The sequence below is a fragment of the Tursiops truncatus genome, chromosome 15, assembly GCF_011762595.2.
Source record: "Tursiops truncatus isolate mTurTru1 chromosome 15, mTurTru1.mat.Y, whole genome shotgun sequence".
In the NCBI taxonomy this organism is placed as follows: Eukaryota; Metazoa; Chordata; class Mammalia; order Artiodactyla; family Delphinidae; genus Tursiops; species Tursiops truncatus.
This window is the reverse complement of record NC_047048.1, coordinates 68,616,633-68,636,213: the sequence shown is the minus strand read 5'-3', so window position 1 is coordinate 68,636,213 and position 19,581 is coordinate 68,616,633. Positions and strand designations below refer to the sequence as shown.

The 19,581-nt window shown below is 48.9% G+C and overlaps 1 protein-coding gene across 2 annotated transcripts in view; it reads left to right on the top strand.

The window, feature by feature from the left end:
• The window catches only part of PTPRT (protein tyrosine phosphatase receptor type T), a 1,098,787-nt gene extending 1,085,508 nt beyond the window's left edge, over positions 1-13,279 (top strand). For both annotated transcript variants that reach the window (XM_033841064.2, XM_033841065.2), the window contains 4 exons: positions 1,362-1,487; positions 2,373-2,536; positions 4,085-4,220; positions 5,153-13,279. In XM_033841064.2, coding sequence (XP_033696955.1) covers positions 1,362-1,487; positions 2,373-2,536; positions 4,085-4,220; positions 5,153-5,206 — 480 coding nt within the window. In that variant the 3' untranslated portion in view covers positions 5,207-13,279. The remainder of the gene's footprint in view (positions 1-1,361; positions 1,488-2,372; positions 2,537-4,084; positions 4,221-5,152) is intronic.
• Positions 13,280-19,581: the final 6,302 nt, after the last annotated feature.

Here is a 19,581-nt window from a genome sequence, read left to right as displayed (position 1 = left end):
GCATCCGTGGTGGTTATGAGGAGGCCACCGGATTGCCGTGGGTAGCCTCTGTCCATCTAGTTCCTTGTCTACAAGCTCAGCATAGGCTGTGGCAGACCCCACTGAGATGCCAGGATCTCAGAAGCTTTGGTGGGTCTTTGAGTCTCAGCTACATCTTCCGGGAAACCCCCAGGTGAAAAGGCTTTCTAAGACGTGGCCTCTTGATCCATGCTGGGGTGGTCCCAGCGAGCCTTAGCTCTCTCCTCCTTGCCCCTGGACAGTGTCCATCTCCACGCCCCTTGGGAACCAGGAGTTGAGGAAGCATGCTTTGCCTTGCATTGAGCCACAGCCTGTGCCACCTACCTTAATATTTCTTTCCCCAACTCTAGTCATCTAGTGACTCAACAGATCCGGGGCATAAAGTATCTGTCTCTCACTCGATGACACTATAAACTTAAGGGACAATTTATGATCCTAGACCAGGCTTTCTTAGTCTCTGCACCATTGAGCACTGGGGCCAGATTCCTCTCAGGGGGGCGTCACATGCATTGTAGGATATTTAGCAGCAGCCTGGCCTCTACTCACTAGATGCCCATAGCAGCCCCCACCTGTGATCGTCAAAAATGTCTCTAGAATTGCCACATGTCCCCTGGGTGACAAAGCAACCTCTGCTGAGAAGCATTGTCTTAGGTTGAAAAGCAACCACTGCCTTTTGCTCTCAGCTGTAGGTTCTAATTTCTAATTCCAAAAAAATAGAAAAGGTAATAGGCAAGATCTCTCAATACCATGTTACATTATCTTTTGGTGCAAGGTAAGCATAATTAGCCCCATTTTACACAGGAGAAACTGAGGCCTGGATGGCACAGCTAGTAAGCAGCAGAGAGTGGATTTGAACCCAAGCCTGTCTGATGCCAAAACCTATGTATTTTTTAAAACTACTCATGATCTGATGATGAAATAAACACTGTGAAGGTTTTCCTAGAATGGGGGAAAGTTGCTATGATTTGTGTTGAACTAAAGATTGTAGTTGCCCTTCCTCAGAGTGTTCTATCTAACCCTTACAGCAGCACAAGGTAGACAGTATTTCCCCCATTTTACAGATGGGGAAAACTGAGGCCCAGCAAGCCTAACGAATGGTTTGAAATCAGCACAGCAAAGATGTTTAAGCCCAGTGTTTCTGTGCTCAGAGCTCTGACTTTTCAACAACCAGGAAAATGGGTAGCTGTTCCCCAACAGGAAAGCTGAGCCTCATTTCCTACATAAAACTCTACCTTTCTAGCCAATGTGTCCTGCAGGCAGTAAGAAAGGCTTCATGATAAATAAAACCAATGCCCCCGGCCCCTGACCTTAGCCTTTTTCTGTGACCCCTTTCCTTACCTCAGCTCTGTATGCAGTACTGGCCTGAGAAGACCTCGGGGTGCTACGGGCCCATCCAGGTGGAATTCGTCTCCGCAGACATCGATGAGGACATCATCCACAGAATATTCCGCATCTGTAACATGGCTCGGGTAGGTGTACGGCTGCCGCTGCTTCCCAGACTCCTCCTTCCCAAAACAGATGGAAGCTGCCGGGAGAGGACCCCGCAGGCCAGCCAGGAGTCTGTGCTGTCCTCTCCTGTTCATCTCGTCCTTGGGGAAGTGACGCCTTTGCCAGTTCCGGCTCCAGACCCAGCAATGGCTCCCACACACAGAGACACATAGGGGGGCATCCAGCCTGCCATCTGCCTGTTTCCTGACACACTTGCTGCCATGTAGACACAAAATCTCAGAATGTAGCGCTTCCCTGTGTCACGCTGTTTCGGCATGAGTTGATGCAGCCTTTGATTGGGTCCAGTAAGCTCTGGGCTAGATGGTGGGAACACCAAGATGGAAAATAGTAAGTTACTTCCATGAGGAATTTCACTGCTGGGTGGAGTAGTATTGGGTGGGAGGGAACAGATGAGTGATCTATGAAATGGTGGCTAACTAAAGTGACCTTGGTCTTTACTGGGGGCTCGTGGTGAACAGGATTCAGTCCCTGCCCTCAGAATTCTCTATCTAATGGGAAAGCGAGACGTGTTTTGGCTCATGAACTGCAGAAAGGGAGAAGAATCCTGCCCAGTATTCAGGGAAGGCTTTCTAGAGAAAGGGGCATTTGAATTGGGTTTTGAGGACTGAGGAGAAGTTTTTCAGGTAGAGGAGGGATGCAGAGCAGTCATGGCAGGAGAATCAGTGTGCACAGAGGTGTAGAGGTGGGTATGGGGATAGCGTGTGACTCTCCCCATGAGGACATTATAGCGTAGACCCCACTTATTCCATCTTCCACTGCAATGCTGCAGCCTCCAGGGTATCTGGAGGGCCTGCATCCCTAAAGCATCCCCAGCAGAACAGCCCTAATAGCCTCTCTCTTCTCAGCCACAGGATGGATATCGTATAGTCCAGCACCTCCAGTACATTGGCTGGCCTGCCTACCGGGACACACCCCCCTCCAAGCGCTCTCTGCTCAAAGTGGTCCGACGGCTGGAGAAGTGGCAGGAGCAGTACGATGGGAGGGAGGGACGCACTGTGGTCCACTGCCTGTGAGTATGATGGAGGGGTCTCCAGGGCAACTGGGTGGTGGGTAATGGGACATCCCTGAGGATGCCGCTGGCCACAAATACCAGTCCTAGGCATGCCTGGCCATACATCCTTACAGGCCAATAGGAGTGTAGTCGAGGCATTACAGTCCTTTTAATGGACTGGGATTGCAGCCATAAAGCTATGTGTGCAACAGCTGATTCACGATCACTCACTTTGCTTAGAACTTAAAATGATTTGGGGAGAAGTGATGGACAGGGCCTCACTCTTTCAAAAGGAAGTTGAGTCAAAGTCTTCCCTTTTTCAGAATAATATTTCTGGAGCAGGTGGAGGAATTAATAACATCTTACCCTGGAATTGAGTTCAGTCATTTCAAAACCGGCTTATCATGCCCCCTCTTTTCATGTGGTGCACAGATGTCAGGAAAATCAGAGAGCTTAAGGGAGGGGTGGACGGGGGGCCCTTCCTCCTCTTTCCCATGCGATTGTTTTTTAGCCTGCTTTTTTGCAGGAGTACCTTTTATTCCTGTCTTCCCCCGCCGAGGTGACCAGCAGTTTGAGCTGTAGGAAAGCACAGGGGTGTCCTTCTGTCAAGAGACTTTGGCATCCTTGGAGGGCAGAGACACCAAAACAGACACTGAAATGCAGGCACTGGCCAGTGAATGGAGGGCAACTGTCTGTACTTGAAACATCTGGTCGTTGGGTGTCCTGTGGATAAAACATCTGGGAGGTAGACTCAGTGACTTATGTTCTCTAGACACAGACCATTACATGACATCATTAGTTGCTCTTGGCAGTACGCCCAGGAGTTCCAGATCTGGCACATTCCTAAAGAGGTTTTCTGTAAGAAAGAGTTGGAGGGGTGTTTCTATGAAGATGACTTATGGAGCATCAGAAAGAAAGTGTGACAGAGGGATGACCCCACCAAGAGCCCCCTTTCCCTATTTTCCAGGTCAGTAGGGTCTTGCTTAAACCAGGGAGTATAAATAGAGATGCGTCTTTTCGGGATTCAGCATCTGAGACCCATCCCAGCCCCACCCAAAACCTAGGCTGGCTGACCCCAGCTTACAGAGGTGTCTCATGGTACTGCTGTCCTCAGCGGATGGAAGGAACTAGGAATAAAAACACACGCAACCTTCCGCTGTCTTCACTGGATGTGTAGGTGGACGCAGAGCATCCTTTTGGACAAGGACACAGGCACCACACGGACAAAGACACTCTGTCTGTCCTGGGGGTTTGGGTCAGTGTGCCGTGGGTGGCAGTCACATGCTGCTAGAACCAAGGAAACATCAAGCTAAGTGAGCTTTCAAAGGTTATCAAATGAAGAACCTGAGGCTCAGACACAGGAAGTGACTTGCCCAAGGTCAAAGCAGGTTCACGGCACAGATGGGACTCCAACCATAACTCATGGCTCAGGCTAAGACTTTCACCACTGCCTCACCTTGCATTTGCCAGGGCAGTCACCCTCCACTACTGCCAACACGGCCTTAGGCTCAGCAGGTGCCTGAGGGGTACCCAGGAGTCTCGCTCACCTTTTTGCTGTGTGTTTAGAAATGGGGGAGGCCGCAGCGGAACCTTCTGTGCTGTCTGCAGCGTGTGTGAGATGATCCAGCAGCAAAACATCATCGATGTGTTCCACATCGTGAAAACATTACGTAACAACAAGTCCAACATGGTGGAGACCCTGGTGAGTGTCCCGAGAACTGTTCTCCAGTAGCCAGGGGCTGACCGTAGTTCCCTTGACCTGAAGAAAATAGCATCAGAGTAAAAACACTCAACAGCCGGATGCTTCCTGAGCACCTGCAGTCACTGCCCTTTGCCCACAGTTACCTGCTTCCTCCCTCCAGCCTCACCAGCTTTTCTTCTGCAGAGTCCAGATATTCGTCTTGGCACACGCTGCGTTGTTTTACTCTTTCCACTCTGTGGGAAAGTATCACTGATTCTGGCTTAGGGGAAGGGATTCTGGATTAGTAGCATGTGAATTAGGTTTTTGACTCAGTCCAGTCCCATTCTAATTAATTTATGCTCATTTTTATCATATAAAGCATTGGGCTAGGACACTGTGAAGGAAGGGATAGGAAGAGACTGGGGGCAGAGCTCCAGATGTTAAGAAAGACCTGGTGCAGAGATGGAGACATACCATACACAGGGAACTTTAATGAGTCTCCAAGTCTGGTCCACAGACCAGCAGCAGCAGTAGTGTCACACGGGAGCCTGGTAGAAATGCAGACTCTTTTTTTTTTTTTTTTGCGGTACGCGGGCCTCTCACTGCTGTGGCCTCTCCCGTTGCGGAGCCCAGGCTCCGGACGCGCAGGCTCAGCGGCCATGGCTCACGGGCCCAACCGCTCTGCGGCATATGGGATCTTCCCGGACCGGGGCACGAACCCGCATCCCCTGCATCGGCAGGGAGACTCTCAACCACTGCGCCACCAGGGAAGCCCGAAATGCAGACTCTTGAGCCCCACTCCAGATCTATTGAATCTGAATCTGCGTGGACAATTTTGAATTGACTGTTTAGTATAGACATAGATAATGTTTCCTCCATAATCTGTATCTCTAAACTAAATGCATTTTCCCTTTCCATCTTCTCTTCTCCCTCTCTGCCTCTCCTCCTCTCAGGAACAGTATAAATTTGTATACGAGGTGGCACTGGAATATTTAAGCTCCTTTTAGCCCAATGGCGTGGAGAACCTGCCAGAGTCCAGAGGCTGCTGCAGCCAACCCCCTTTTCTGTGAACGGCAGCGACTGGGCTCAGGGGCTAGGCGGTGGCGCCCTGCCCAACTGCAAGGAGAAGACTGGTGGGCCTGTGGTCCGTGGTGGGCTCTGTACCTTCGGAGGAGTCTCCAGTTGCTGTGGAGGACGCCGCCCTGAAAGGCCCAGGCTTCTTTTCCAACCTCAGGCACGGGCCCATACAGAAGTGCACCTGTATAGCAAGGCCCGGATTTTTCAGTGCCCAGACCTCTTCCTTTTGCTCTTTTCAGGTTTGTGAATCTTGAGGCAAGCTGACTATGTGGGTACAGGGGAGTGACAGGCCTAGCAGCACGTCCTCTGCCCTCCGTCCTCTGGGCGGTGGGGGGATGTGTGCTTTCCTCCTCCACGGGGTCGTGAATATGACCAGGCTCTGCTGCCGTCTCCTTCAGGGACCTCTGGATCACTGGGACTTCAGAATGCTCCCGAGACCACAGCAGAGGCCCCCATCCTCCCAACTAACCTGCATGGGGCTTGGCCCACCACCATTGTGTACTCGTCCCCCAGCCCAGGCCTTGACCTTCTGTCATTCACTGGCCAGTCCGCTGTGTCCGCGGCAGTCCTGGACGAAGGTCTGCTTTGCGTTTTTGTGGTCAGTGCGGTGGGGCAGAACTGCAGGGGACTTTGCTGCTGCTCCTTGTGTCTGTGAAGAAAGACTGCCTCCCTGGGGCACGGCTCTGGCTGACCCTGTGTGTCTTGGGCGGTGGCTCCTTTGGGAGGGATGAACAAGTTAAGATTTGATGATTTTCCAAAGTGTACGTGTAAAGAAACTTTCTTTTGGAGGGTGTAAAATCTTCCTTAGTCTCATATCAAAAAAAGGTGGGAGGGACGTTTGGTTGTGTAGCTATAAGACAAATCTCTGGGGCCTGTTATCTCTCCTGGAAATGTCCTCAAAAGGTCCCAGCCAGGGACAGCACAGCCACTGAGCAAGGGAGAGATAGGCTGAAGGGCTAGTCTGAAGACAGTCCCTTTTGGCCTTTGGGGCAGATAGACAGAGTACCAGCATAACCTCGGATCTCCAAATTTGAACACCTTCCTAGAGAAACTCAGCTGCCATCTTAGAAAATAGTCATCGTAAAATAGGACAAGGGGATGAGACCTGGGGAATCTAGACTCTTGCCCAAAGTATGGGTCAGTCAGTGACAGGGGCGCCAGCACTGGCTAAGTATCTCTTATATGCCAGGCTTGGCAAGTTCTTGGAACCCACCCCCGCCCTCCCTGAGAGAGCTATGCACCTGTTATCATCCTTATTTTACAACCAAGACACTGAGGCGTCTTCCTCAGTCATGATGTTCTGCTTTCCAAAAGGCAGGTAATAGTGATGAGACTTATTTGTAATGTTTTCTTCATCCTTTTCTCAGCCAAGCAATTCTTATATGAACGGAAAATAAGGCCAGAAATTTCTGAGCAGAGAACTCCACAAATGGGAATTTAATTCTTTCTTTCTTATGCCAATTTTTCTGGGAAGCTCAGAATTTCAGATATATTTCAGCAACTCATTCCCAGCTCCCCAGGAAAGCTAGTCCCATCTCCTTTCTTAGCCAGTGAAAACAATTCCCTGTGCCCTCAGGCGGTGAGGTCTGCCAGCCAGGGACACTCTACCTTGGTCTCTAGCTGGTGCTTTGGTACAGTACCTGGCAGCCCCCGGGTGGCCTGGGATCCAGGAAGCTTCATCTTGAAGGCTGGTCTAGCCCCAGAGCGGCCATGAGAAGCATAGAATTCAATAAGGCACAGTGTTCTCCCTAAAGAACTTACTGTATCCTGGGAAAACTGAACCACAGCGCAGCTTACCAGTGTTACACGAGCCTCACAGCAGGAGAGATTCAGCGTAGAGCTTTCTAGAGGAGGTGACATCCATTCCACTGGGTAGAAAAAGGAAGAAAAGGAAACTCAGGCCAAGGGATCAGCATGTGTGAAGACAAAGAGGTGTGCAGAATCCTTGGCGGGGGGGCGGGGGGGGGTGCGGTGAGATGGCAGATCAGCTCAACTAGAGCAGAACATGGCAGGAGGTAAGCCAGGGTCAGGGGGCAAATGCTCCACCAGCAGGGCAGACTTGGCCCCTGCGGGCAAGAAGGACGCAGTGGAGCTTTGAGTGATGTGCTCAGCTCAGTGCTAGAGGAGGCTCCCTCTGGGGCCAGTGGGGCTGCCTCTTTCCTTTCATCAGACACTGTGAAAATGGTCCCTTAAGCGTATACTTTGTAATATCACATCTACTTGTCTGTCTGCTCATTATTTTGTTGCTGGATCAGGAGACGCAGCTTCTGTGAGAAACTCAGGGTCTCTGCTCTGCCACGAAGCAGGGTGACCAAGCCAGACCCCTGGGCCCATGAGGACGGGACATGGAAGGAGCCCACAGAAGCTGTTCCCGTCAGCATGGGCTCTGGAACTGTCTGGAAGTCCAGGGACACCAGACTCGATCAAGGAAGGGCTGTCACTTTGGAGGTTCAAAAGGAAGCATCTCAAAGCAAAGGAAGGCGGAGGAGCCCCACCACGAACTTGCTCTTCCCCTTTCATGGTCCCTTTTCCTGGTCCCCAGGCCCTGGCCCCCTGCTGGCCTCCCCTGGCTCTAGTCTCGGCCTTCAAGGAGCCTGTGACATAGCAGATCAGCCGGCTATATGCTCCTCTCTCAGATCTGGGCTCATCCGTACAGAATGGGGGCTGGGAGAGGGTTGTGCTCTCTAACAAACACAAAGAAACCCTAGGATTTACTCTGCTCAGGAGGGGGCAGAATAGCTGGCAGATGAAAATGACAGTGGCTTCTATCATTTCAGATGGTAGGAATTTAGAATGTGACTTTGGGGAGAAGGAATTTAGAATGGAAACTCGGGCCGTGCTGGGTAACCCAACAAGGGCCAGTGATGGTTCCCCCAGCTCAGCAGCCCCGGCCCCCGTCATTTCCTCACAACCCAACCGCCCTCCGGAGGATGCAGGGCAGTGAACGGTCTCCGGCCAGTTTACACTGGAAGACGCGGAGGCTCGCGGACGGGGATGCTTTCCCCAAGATCCCACGTGGCGAGAATGTGGCAGGACGTGGATGAGACGGGGCGCTGGTGCCCGGGAATTTGGACTGGATCCCAGGAAAGCTCATGGGCAAGCAGCCCCTCCCCCGGGGTGCTCCACACTTATGGGGCAGGCTCACCGTTCACGACGCAGAGGGAAGTGGAACTCATGGTCTCTGGGTCTCCATGACAGGGCCCAGCCTCCTGTCTCTGGGCTGCCCAAGAGAGTCCCCTCACTTAGCACAAAGCCTCATGGCTCTCACCTCCCAGACGTGGACCCTGTTTGGAGGAGAGGCAAGGAATTAACGAGAAGCCAGGTACTGTCCCCACCTGACTGCATGTCTGGCCTAGACATCTTCGGGATGTATCCTAGCTGCATCCTAACACGTCGTCCTCTCCTCCTTTCTGGTACGAAGGTCCTGGGGCCGGGGGGCTCTGAGCCTCTAGATGGCTACAGCACGCCTCCCATTGTGGGAACAGAAGGGATCAGATTGCTTTTACACTGTCTCTTTGGATGTAGCCCGGGCAGTGGCCTGCCTGCCACGTCAGCCTTCCCGTGCAAGCAGCAGACCCTGTGCTGGAGACTGTAAACGTCAGCTCACCCAATTCTTCCAGCATTCCTAAGAAGTGCTTCTACTTGCCACCATTGTATAGATGAGGAGACTGAGGTTCAGAGGGATGAAGTCGTTGGCCCACAGTTCCACCACAGCTAGTAAAGGAGGGAGCCAGGATTTAAACTGGTTGTTTTGACTTCAAAGACAATATTTTCCCATGTCTCAGATTTTCCCATGGCGGGGGGGGGGCTACCTGTAACAGCAAAGACTAGAGTGAAACAGGCCCAATGGATCTTGTAAAGCCCAAAGCAGACAATGGTCAGCTTAAAATTCCTTCAGTTTCATGTCTAGCAATTCACATAATATTTGCATTCTTCTCTAATTTAGCCTGATTTGTTTTCATAGAAGTGCATAAATATTTTTTTAACCACGTGTGCTCTGGTCCCTCGTGGCTTTGATCCCTTCAACTCACTATGATGGACCCTAGGGAATTACAGCCCAGTCTAAGAGGCACAATGCCTGGCCATGCTGCTTCCTCCTGAGGCCAATTCTAGACTCAAGTGCAGCCCACCTTCCCCTTAGCAGGTCCTATGGTATGGGGGTACCCTGACCTCACTGTTCATGGGTTGATCTCAACTCAAGTCTTCTTAAGTTGGATACTGGAAAAAAGCCATTGAAATCTACTAGAATTACAAGGACATGCCCATCTGGAGTGGCGACGGCTGAGCGCATAAAACCCTAAAGGGAAAGGAGGTGATGAACACAGCCTTACTCAGCAGATTCCTGAATGCTGGGGCCTCTACAAGGCGGTGCCCTTAGTCTAGGTAGAGTCATACGGTTGCTAATGTGGGCCAATCTGAGGACACACTTCACGTGAGGGGCTGGGGGCTGGAAGCCTCGTCACTTTACTTCAACCCCACATACTCACTGGGTTCTTACAACACGCAGGGCCCTGGGGGGGCTGCCATCAGGAAGCTCAGTTTACTATGGCACAGGCCATCCCTTGCTGAGACATGGGGTTGTGATAGGAGGGACTCAGTCTTTGGTTCTAATTCAGCCCAGCCATTTCTTGGCTGTAGAATGTTGGGCCAACCAACCAATTAGTGGGAAAAGATGTAGAAAGAGGAGCCTCGGCCAGGTAGAAGGGGTAAGTAGATCTGGAGAGCTTTGGGTAGGAAAACAGGAAGGCAAAGCCAAGTTAGGACCCGACAGGACTCCTCAGAACCAAGGTTGCATACGGTCTGCTGGGCAAAGTGGTCACTTCTGTGACACAGTAGGATGGGGGATGGAGAGGGACTGGCCAGAACCACCTGGAACAAAGGTGTTGCTTTCGAATGTGTCTCAGTATCTTGGAGAAAAGATGATAATCTTTCCCTCTGACCAATCACGTTTATCCATCATCGGTTCCCCGTTGGTAAGCTAGCCTCCCCATGCTCCACATTTCCTCAGTTCTGGTGTGAATCCCTGGTGTGTGTCCTCACTGCGGTCCACACAGTTGTGGTGTGAATCCCTGTTGTGTGCATAGAGGTGTTCAGTCTAGCAAGGATGCTGCAGACAGAAGTGAGGCCCAGGGAGGAGCAAACAGATGCTCATCATGTCATCTTTGAAGGAGTAACTGCCCAGCCCAGATCCAGGGACACTGAAGGAGAGGGCAGCTCCCCTGTACCTCACAGGGGATGAAGAAAACCCCCTTCACTTAGCCTGCATCTGGCCTCTCCTGGGCTGGACAGAGAGGCCATCAGCACCAAGTTGAGTCAGGAGTAATGCCATGGAAAACACGGGTGAGCCTGTCGGTAAGATGACCACGATGCTAATTCTAAACCATAAGGCCAACACATTGTGCTGGGCCGGGATCCCGGGGGACAGGTGGTCCACCCAAGCTGCAGGGCAGAAGATGAGACATGAGTCACGTGGTGGCCGTGCATCTCCAAGCCCTGACTTGCCTTCCCCGTCATCTAACTAGTCTGAGCTCCTTCTCAGCCCATGATGCCAGCTTCAAATCACAGCCAAATAAAACGGAAATAAGTAATGTGAACCCAGCATAGAGGGAACCAGCTGAGACAGCCTTGTTCCTATATCCCCATGCAAGGGTTCCGTGTTGGAGGTTTTCAACAGAGACGTGCCTAGCAGTGATAAAATGCAAAGCCTTGGCTTCCATCTATCCAGGATCTGCCTTTGAGGTCATACACTGTCTGAACAGCAAGGAGAGAAGTCAGTGGCAGAGAGTGGCGGAGGCTCCAGTTTTTCAGAGTCATGGGTATGATCCTCAGAAGCACAGAGAGATGCCTAAGCCATACTTATGCATGTGAACAGACTCTCCTCTGGTTTACTGGTAGCCAGACATAGACTTTTGCGTCACACTGGCTGGCTGTACAACACTCTTGTAGGTACCAAGACCATCTCTTGCATCCCTCCTGCCTGCCTCCAGAAGAGGTGGAAAAGGGTCATCAAAGAGGCCACATTCACCCCCTCAAATCCACCCAAGAATGTTAGGTCCCAAGAGGCGGGGTCAGCACCCATAATGGTAGACCCCAGGCTTAGCATCCTAGTTATGCTAAGAGGTTGGGCTAGTCACTGCCATTGACACAAAGATGTAGGACTCAGCATGGGCATACTATAGAGTAAAGCTGCTGGGGCAGGGTTACCATGGAGCTTCCGTAGGTGTCTGAGAGCCGCTCTGAGCAGTGGGATCTGGACCCTGATCCCTGGTTGAAATGTTCAGAGAATGAGGGTCTGTGGTCCTTAGAGTGTTGGTCAGGAAGGTATTGGTACGAAAGCCTGGAGCTCAGGGTAATTATTATACTTTATGGTTCCTTGGTGAGTGGGATGCTTAGATTTGGGGGAGGAAAGGGATTACGAAGCAACCTGCCAAAACCGCAAAGTTGAGCTCCTGTACACATACTTCTGTGCCTTGGGCTTATGAATACAAAGCAGTGGGCCCGCTTCGTGATGGTCCAACAAACTCTCAGTGCCCACTGTGCACCTATCTCTCCCATGTAGGCTGTTCTTTGGACCAAAGCCTCCAGGGCAGTCTGGAGGCTCAGAGGGCCAAGGGGTGACATCCCAGGTCAGATCAGACTTCTGAAGAGTTACGCAGAATACCAGTGCCCATACCCTCCATAGGCCTGCAGATCGTTAGATAAATTCAAGCACAGTTTGCTAGTCCCACATCACTCCTATGAGCGGAACGAGGACCAATGGGTGAAACTTCATAGGTGTAAGAGAGAACTTGCTATCTGCCAGAGATGAGTTCTGTCTCAGCAGCTGTTCAGCAAGAGCCAGGCATCTCTTTAAAGGGAAGAAAGAGCTTTGCTGAGAGGGCCTTTAAGTTTCTTCCACCCTAGATGAATGTATTACGGAGCCGGGACCTTGTCTGAACGCCTTCCTTCCTGCAGAGCACAGAGCCGAGCAGGTTGGGCTTGCTGTGTGCTGGTTGAAGCCCCTACTCTCCTGCTGCCCCAGCACCGTGCAGGCCAAGATGCTGCTCTAGCCACGCATCAAAGGCTCATCCAGGCTGGTTATCACCAAACAGCCCAGAGAGAGCAGCTGCTTTGCCACAGAACCCAGGCCCACCAAGATCTGTGACGAGACCAGTCATAATTTCGATCCGCTGGCCAACAGGGCCATCAGTGACAGCCAGAATCAGTAAAGGTCCAAGTAGGACCCAGAGTGGGGTTTTGCTTCCCATACACATTAACTCCAGAGGTGAATTCTACCCCTCCCCTCCGCAGTCGAGGCCTGATAGAGCAAATTGCAAAAGCAAAAGCACAGTGACTCCGTTGACGTGATCATAGTCATCCCCGGTACATCCATTTCATTGCCAGGTAGATCCTGAACCAGCCCAGGCTAATCCAGGCTCACCCATACTGGCAATCAGACTCAAAAGCACTTTCCTACCTTCTCTTTCCACCCTACATCTTACCAGCCAATGAAAGGCAAAGAGTTGGGGTTTCTACCATTGCCTTGGCCACTGGACACCATCATAGCCGCATAAGGGCCATCACGGGGTTCCCATCAACTCCAGGGAGACTGACATTTTCACGTCCACTGGGCATATGATACTGCACGAGACCAAAGTCTCCACACTGTTAGCAGCCTCCTCCACGAGTCCCAATGGCCTGCACTTGTACAGTTTGGGTGTTTGATAGATAAAGCACGTATGAGAAGAGAAAACAAAATAAATCAACTTTTTAAAAAAGCCAGCACTGTGCTGTCAATGTTCTTTTTTTTTTTTTTTTTTCCTTTCCAATTCTAGCTTCAAAAAGCAGAAGGTAAATAATGTCAGGTCAATGAATATCAGATATATTTTTTGACTGTACATTACAGTGAAGTGTAATCTTTTTACACCTGCAAGTCCATCTTATTTATTCTTGTAAATGTTCCCTGACAATGTTTGTAATATGGCTGTGTTAAAAATCTATACAATAAAGCTGTGACCCTGAGATTCATGTTTTCCTAAGATATTCTCACTGGTGTCTTCCTGAGGTTGGGTAGGGTGAGGTGGAGACAAGTTGAAGAAGGAGGAGAAGAAAAGCCTGTTACTGACTAGATTTCTTCATGTTCATTTAATCCTCACATCTTTGATGCAGGAAATATGAATTATCCCCTCTTTGCAGATGAGAATAGTTGAGGTTCATAGATATTCAGGGATATTTCATGATTTCATATTGCACCTGTAAAAGGGTTGAGTCTCAAAAGTTTTTCTCAGGTGGGGTCCACAGAGTGCTGGCATCGGAATCACACCAGAAGTTTGTTAAACAGACAAATTTTTAAGACCCTACAGAATCACAGTTTCAGGATCTGCATATTAACAAACTGCCTGGATGTATCAGCTAGCTATTGCTGTGTAACATACCACCCAAAATTCAGTAACTTTAAACAGTCTTTCATGGTGGTCAGCTGGGGCTTGAGCTAGGCCGAGCTCAGCTAATCTCAGCTGGTCCACTCATGTGTTGGCTAAGGACTCTGCTCCAGGCCAGGCTTGCCTAGGACATCTTGGCTGGTGCAGCCATGTTCCATGTGTCTCTTACCCTCCTCCTGGGACCAGCAAGCTAGCCTAGGCATACGCTTCTCCTGGTGACAGCAGGAACATGAGAAAGTCTGATCACATAAGTTGTTCTGAGTCATGTCTGCAACATCCCATTGGACAAAGCTGGTTGCACAGCATACTCAGAATCAAGAGTCAGGGGAAGATACTCCATCTCTTGACAAAGACCTCACTTCTCAATGTTGCAATAAATGCTGAGACTAGGTACCAAACCACTGGTGCCAGATGCAGACTTTAAACCTGTCATCTCAGAGCGTGGTCCACAGACCACCCATATCAGTTCACCTGAGAAGCTTCTAAACATGCAGAATCTGATTGAGTAGGTCCAGGATGGGTCCCAGGAACCTGAATGCTTAACAAGTGCCCCAGGTGATTGTAATGCATGCTGAAGTTATGCAAGCACTCTTCCAAATGCTCTTAGAAGGGGGCAGATAAGGGACAAGGAGACAAACCAGTTCCCAAACTAGGGTATGAGGCTGCCAATCTCTGATGCACATGATGCAATGCTCTCTGCTTTACAGGTAAGCAGAAGAAACAGCTGGAACCAACTCCTTGGAATTGACTGGCTTCCCAGTTCTTTGTACGTATCCAGGTATAAGTACAAGCTGGAAGCATGAGCCATAGGGCCAGAGCCCTGGTTCACTTTGTTCTCGTTCAGCCTTAGGAACCCTGGCAGTGCTCTCCAACGTAAGAGACCTAGATGTAGTACCCACCCCTGGCAAGCCAAGAGCCTGGAGAACGCACGCTTCCCAACTCAGGTCCTAAGAGGGGAACCCGGTGGCCAGCCAGCTAGTAATCCTTGTCGCTTTGTCCTTGGTCATGGTAATCTCATTTATTCTGCCTGCTATATTTATTCTTTTGCCACAAATGTGATAGTTGATATTGAGAAAATTAGAAAGAAGAAGAAAAATCTCATGCATCTCCTAATAAAAAATACTTTGGGGTGTATCATTTCCCTCCCAAAATGGAAATACCTTTTAAAGACTTATTATAAAAGTAGCATACACTCACTTGAAAGAATTCAAAGTAAAGTTTTTTGAAGCATGAGGTAAAGTCACCACTTTCAAAGGTACTTGTTAATATTTGTTGCTATTGCAGACCTTTCTATACATATATAAATATACATAAATTTTCTATATAAATGGCATATATATGTGTGTGTGTATATGTATGTATATGTGTATGTGTGGGTATATATATAAGTTCTGAGACAGGCTTCTTTTCACTTAACACCATGCATGCCATCCATGGTCATATTTCCATGGCAGTATGCTTTTGGGCCCCCATTAACAGTGAGGGACACCCACCCCATGTGTGCCAACCCTGGAGATGGGCCAGAGTGACACAATTCTCTTTACATATCTGTTGGAGACCTGGCCAGGCCCTCCTGTCTGGCTAGACCCGGAGTGTGGGTCCATATCAAATCTCAGAGCACCTTGCTTGGACTCTGATGGGGACATCCAGTTTGGCTTAAGATCTTCCTCTAATTCCAAGGGTTCAAGCCTCCGGTCAGAACTCCGGGACATAGAAGCCCTCAGACCCTTGAGGACATGGCATGAGGTCACCAACATGCCATGCAATAGGCAAGAAGGGGGATTTGATTTTCTTTGGCAGGGCTTGGGGTAGGGGTGGGTAAGGAGAAAGGAACCAGGAGAAACACAAAAGCAGCTGGCAAGATAGAGTTAAGGAAACCACTCTTGGTTAATTTTAGAAAAATTCTGACCACTTAATCTTTAGGAAACGCAACTAGACTCCACAAGGATTTGACCTAAGTAGCTTTGTCCTGAATTCTAGCAAAGGGACTGAACCTGAAATCTCCAATGAAACGTAGGTGGGATACGGCACCCACAGAGAGATGACACCCATAAACTGAAAATCTGGAGACAGAGAGGAGCAGAGGAATGTAACTGACAGAAATCAGCAGAATCTGAGGTGGATTTCAGTTTTCACAATCCATGGATTAGGCCTTGGAAGGAAGTTGAACTAGCTATTCAAGGACATCTGGAGTATACGGCTGGATAGAGAGACATACAGAGAGATACAGATGCATAGATAGAGAAAATGAGTATATAAATGAATGAAAGACTACATCAGTTATTAACAATGATTATCTCTCATCCTAGGGAACATGGGTAATTTTTGTTCTCTATGATTTTCTGTATTTTCTAAAATTTACATTACTTTCATACATAGAAAAACGAATTCTATAAAAAGGTGGGGACAGCAGAACATAGAAAAGTGAAAGCACGATAGATAAGATGATGCCAAGATTGAAATCATACCCAAAAGATTTGCCACACACCTGGATCAACAGCTTCAAAAACTTGGCACTGCCCGTCTACCCAAGAAGGAGGACACAGGCAGTCAACTCAGTGTCCAAAAGGGAAAAATGAACCAGTTGCTCAGCATAAATAAAAGTATTTCTGCTACAGGGGCTGGAAATTATTTTTTCCATGGACCCCCTTAATAAAGAATGGCTTCCAACAACATCCTTAGCAGAATGCAACACGTTTCCCTCCCTGAGGCGGATGGCGTCGTGCCACAGAACAACTTGGTGAAATCTCTTTACTGGAGGACCAAAATGAAGGGGCCCACACACGGTTCTCTGCAAGGCGCAGGTTTGCAGAATCTTAGGTATTACACGGCTTGAGCATCACACTGCACTCCTCTCTGAGTGTCTGCGAGCTGGGGACTTCTATCCCAGACAACAACGAGCAAAGCAGCTGTCTCAGTTGCTGGTTGAATTTGGAACCAGGGTTTAAGAGCCGGCCGAGCCAGGAAGAGGACTCACATCTCCTTTTGAATGATGAGGACCCTGACAGCTCTATGTGCCTCAAGAGAAGGTGAATTCATCCCCCTATGGGGTGGGCAGGGCAGGGGGAAGAAGCCATCCTCATTCCAGGTGATGATCACAGCTTACTCCATCTCACCTTGCTCTCCTCTAAAATACCTACAAATACATAGTAAATGCTAGAACCTTGGCCGCCAAGCCACTGAGCGAGTCTGGAAGGAGTTAACTCTGATGACAAGACACAAGGAGCTAAAATGAGGATCATCATCAGTGGTTGATGATGAATCATGTTTTGCCACCTAGAAGATGTAAAGAAGCCTCAGAGAGGATGAAGCGGTTCATCCCTCCAGATGGTCTGCACTCACTCAGAAAACGGGTCCATCATCCATGTCTATCTCCTGGGAGATAAAATGACATTATAAGAAACCTCTATGGGAGGGTGAATGGCCTGGAGCAACTTGCAAAAGAGCATGCTGAGGATTTTAGCTTTCCTGCTTCCCTCCACTCAGAGCACTCCAGAGCGAGGCAGGGGGAGGAGGGAGCACCCTGTCAGTTGAGTATGTACAAGATCGGGTAAAGCAGATGCTACACGACCAGGTAAATCAGATGCCTACTGTATCGCTTCGAATATTCTCAACCTCACCTCTCACCCCCTACGTGTGGCTGTGGTGACCATTTCCAAGCAGGTCTGCAGGTTTCACGTGGGGGCAGCCCAGGGTGAGAACACCCCTCAGACAGGCTCTGCACCTCTCGTTTCTTGCCCCATAGTTTCTGATGCTGTCCTCTGAGATGCCCACAGGAACCCCCTTAGCACTCATCTGTGTGCCACCCAGAAATGTCGGGGAGCCACCACTGACCAATAGGAGACTGGAGCCTGTAGGCAGATGCTTCCTCTTTTCTTTCTTCTGAAGGCAGTTCTGAGCTATATTTTAGGTCACTTGTCAAATGGTCCCAGAACAAGCAAACAGACCCTTGGAGGAATAGCGAACTCTGTAACACAGGCTTGTACTGCCTCTCCCTCCCTCCTCTGATGTACACCCCGTAACCTCATGGTTCCCTGGAATCATACCTCCATATCAAACTTTGTATCAGGCTTATGCATTTCTGGGGACACTGAGAAACTGGGCTTAAGCTGTGCACACATTACTCCATCCTCCAGCTGTTAGTCTGAGATGGGACCCTGCCAACACACAGAGAGGGCTGCCAGCTAGCTGTCCAGTTAAGCTTTTGATCCAAGGACAAAAATGGACTTGGTGTAAAGTGATTCATATGGGAGACGCTATACTCATGCCCTAGGATCATCCTATGTGACATGATGTTAATTTTCTACTCAGATTTGGGAACAGGAGTTCTGCCATCTCATATTTTTGTTGAAAACAGTCATCTTGCCCAGTAGACAGTAAGAAGGACCATAAGTGGCCCCACAGGGGCCCTACTGTGAGCACTAGCACAGTGGTAGGTAGTTGGCCCGTGGGAAGGGGGAGCATCTGGACGGGGGATCCGTGCCCACAAAGGATCCCGCAGCTAGACTGACTGTCAGCTTGTGGCAGCACAGCCTGCAGAGGCAGCGGCCTCCTAACCATGCCAGGGAAAGATGGGGGAGAGGGGGGTTCCAACCAACACTAAATGCAGATAGGAACCTCTTCACAGCTGCTGAAGCTCCCTGTGCTGAGAGCCCCAGCTTTGGCTAAGCCCCCGCCCTCCCAGGCAGTCGGATTTCTGAACTGGCAGAAAAAAAAACAGCAAATCTTAATTCCTTTCCTTCCCTCTTGCAACCTCCACCGTGCTCTCCAGAAGCTCCCAACTCTGTGCAAGTTCGGAACTCCCCTTGTAAGGATGAGCAAACAGGAGAACACCAGACACATGAAAAGATGCAAGAGTTCAAAGCAGACGTGTTTACTTTAAGGAATGAGAGAAAGTGCCTGCCTATGAAATCAAGTCCCCGCCAGGAAAAGGAAGACATTTTACAACAAATACAAATGCAGAAAAACACTAGATTGGATAACTGATACTAAGAACTTTTTTTTGTTGCTGTATCCAGCAAAACAAACTGCTAATAACTTTAATCAAGGTAAAATGCAAATACTCAAAATTAGGAAATAGGAAAGGGACAAACAGTGAATGAGGAAATTATACAGCATTATGAAGGGATATTATGAATAACTCTGGCTAGTAAATTTTTAAAAATTGGTCAAGTGGGTGATTTTGGAAATGTATGAACATTACCAAAATTGGTAAAGAAATAGAATACCTGAGTAGACCAATTATCAGAGAAAAAAATACAGAAGTTGTTATTTCTTTCCTAAAAGATACAAGAACAGATACTTTGATGAGTGAACTTGATTAAACTTTCAAACAAAAAAAGTAATTCTTATGCCGTATGTACTGTTTCAGAACAAGACAAAAAAGGGAATAAACAGCACAGATACCAAGTCTGAAAGAGTGCACACACATTCCTAAAACCTCTAGACCAGTCACATTTATAAATGCAAATATTTTTACTAAATTTCAAAAATTATATACCATGTCTCAGTGGCCTATATGCCAGGAATTTAAGAATTGTTCAATATTAGGAAGGCTATAGATAAAAGGAGAAAGACATATAGTCACCTCGGTAAAGACTGAAAAAGCATTGACAAAATGTGAGCTAGTAATTGTAGGATACTTTGTTAGCATAAAAAGATAAAATCATGAATAGCAGGCATTACCAGAATTCACCCATATCTACTTCTCCATTCTATCCAGGCATAATGGAAGAGTTACAGCTTCCTGCCCTCCTTGAAATTAGTGGGTTGTTTGACAAGTCCTGACAAACAAGCTTGAGCAAAAATGATGTATATTAATTCTAAACCCAAGTATTTAATTGCTGGTGAGAGACTCTACAGAATTTTCTTTCCCTGCCTCATCA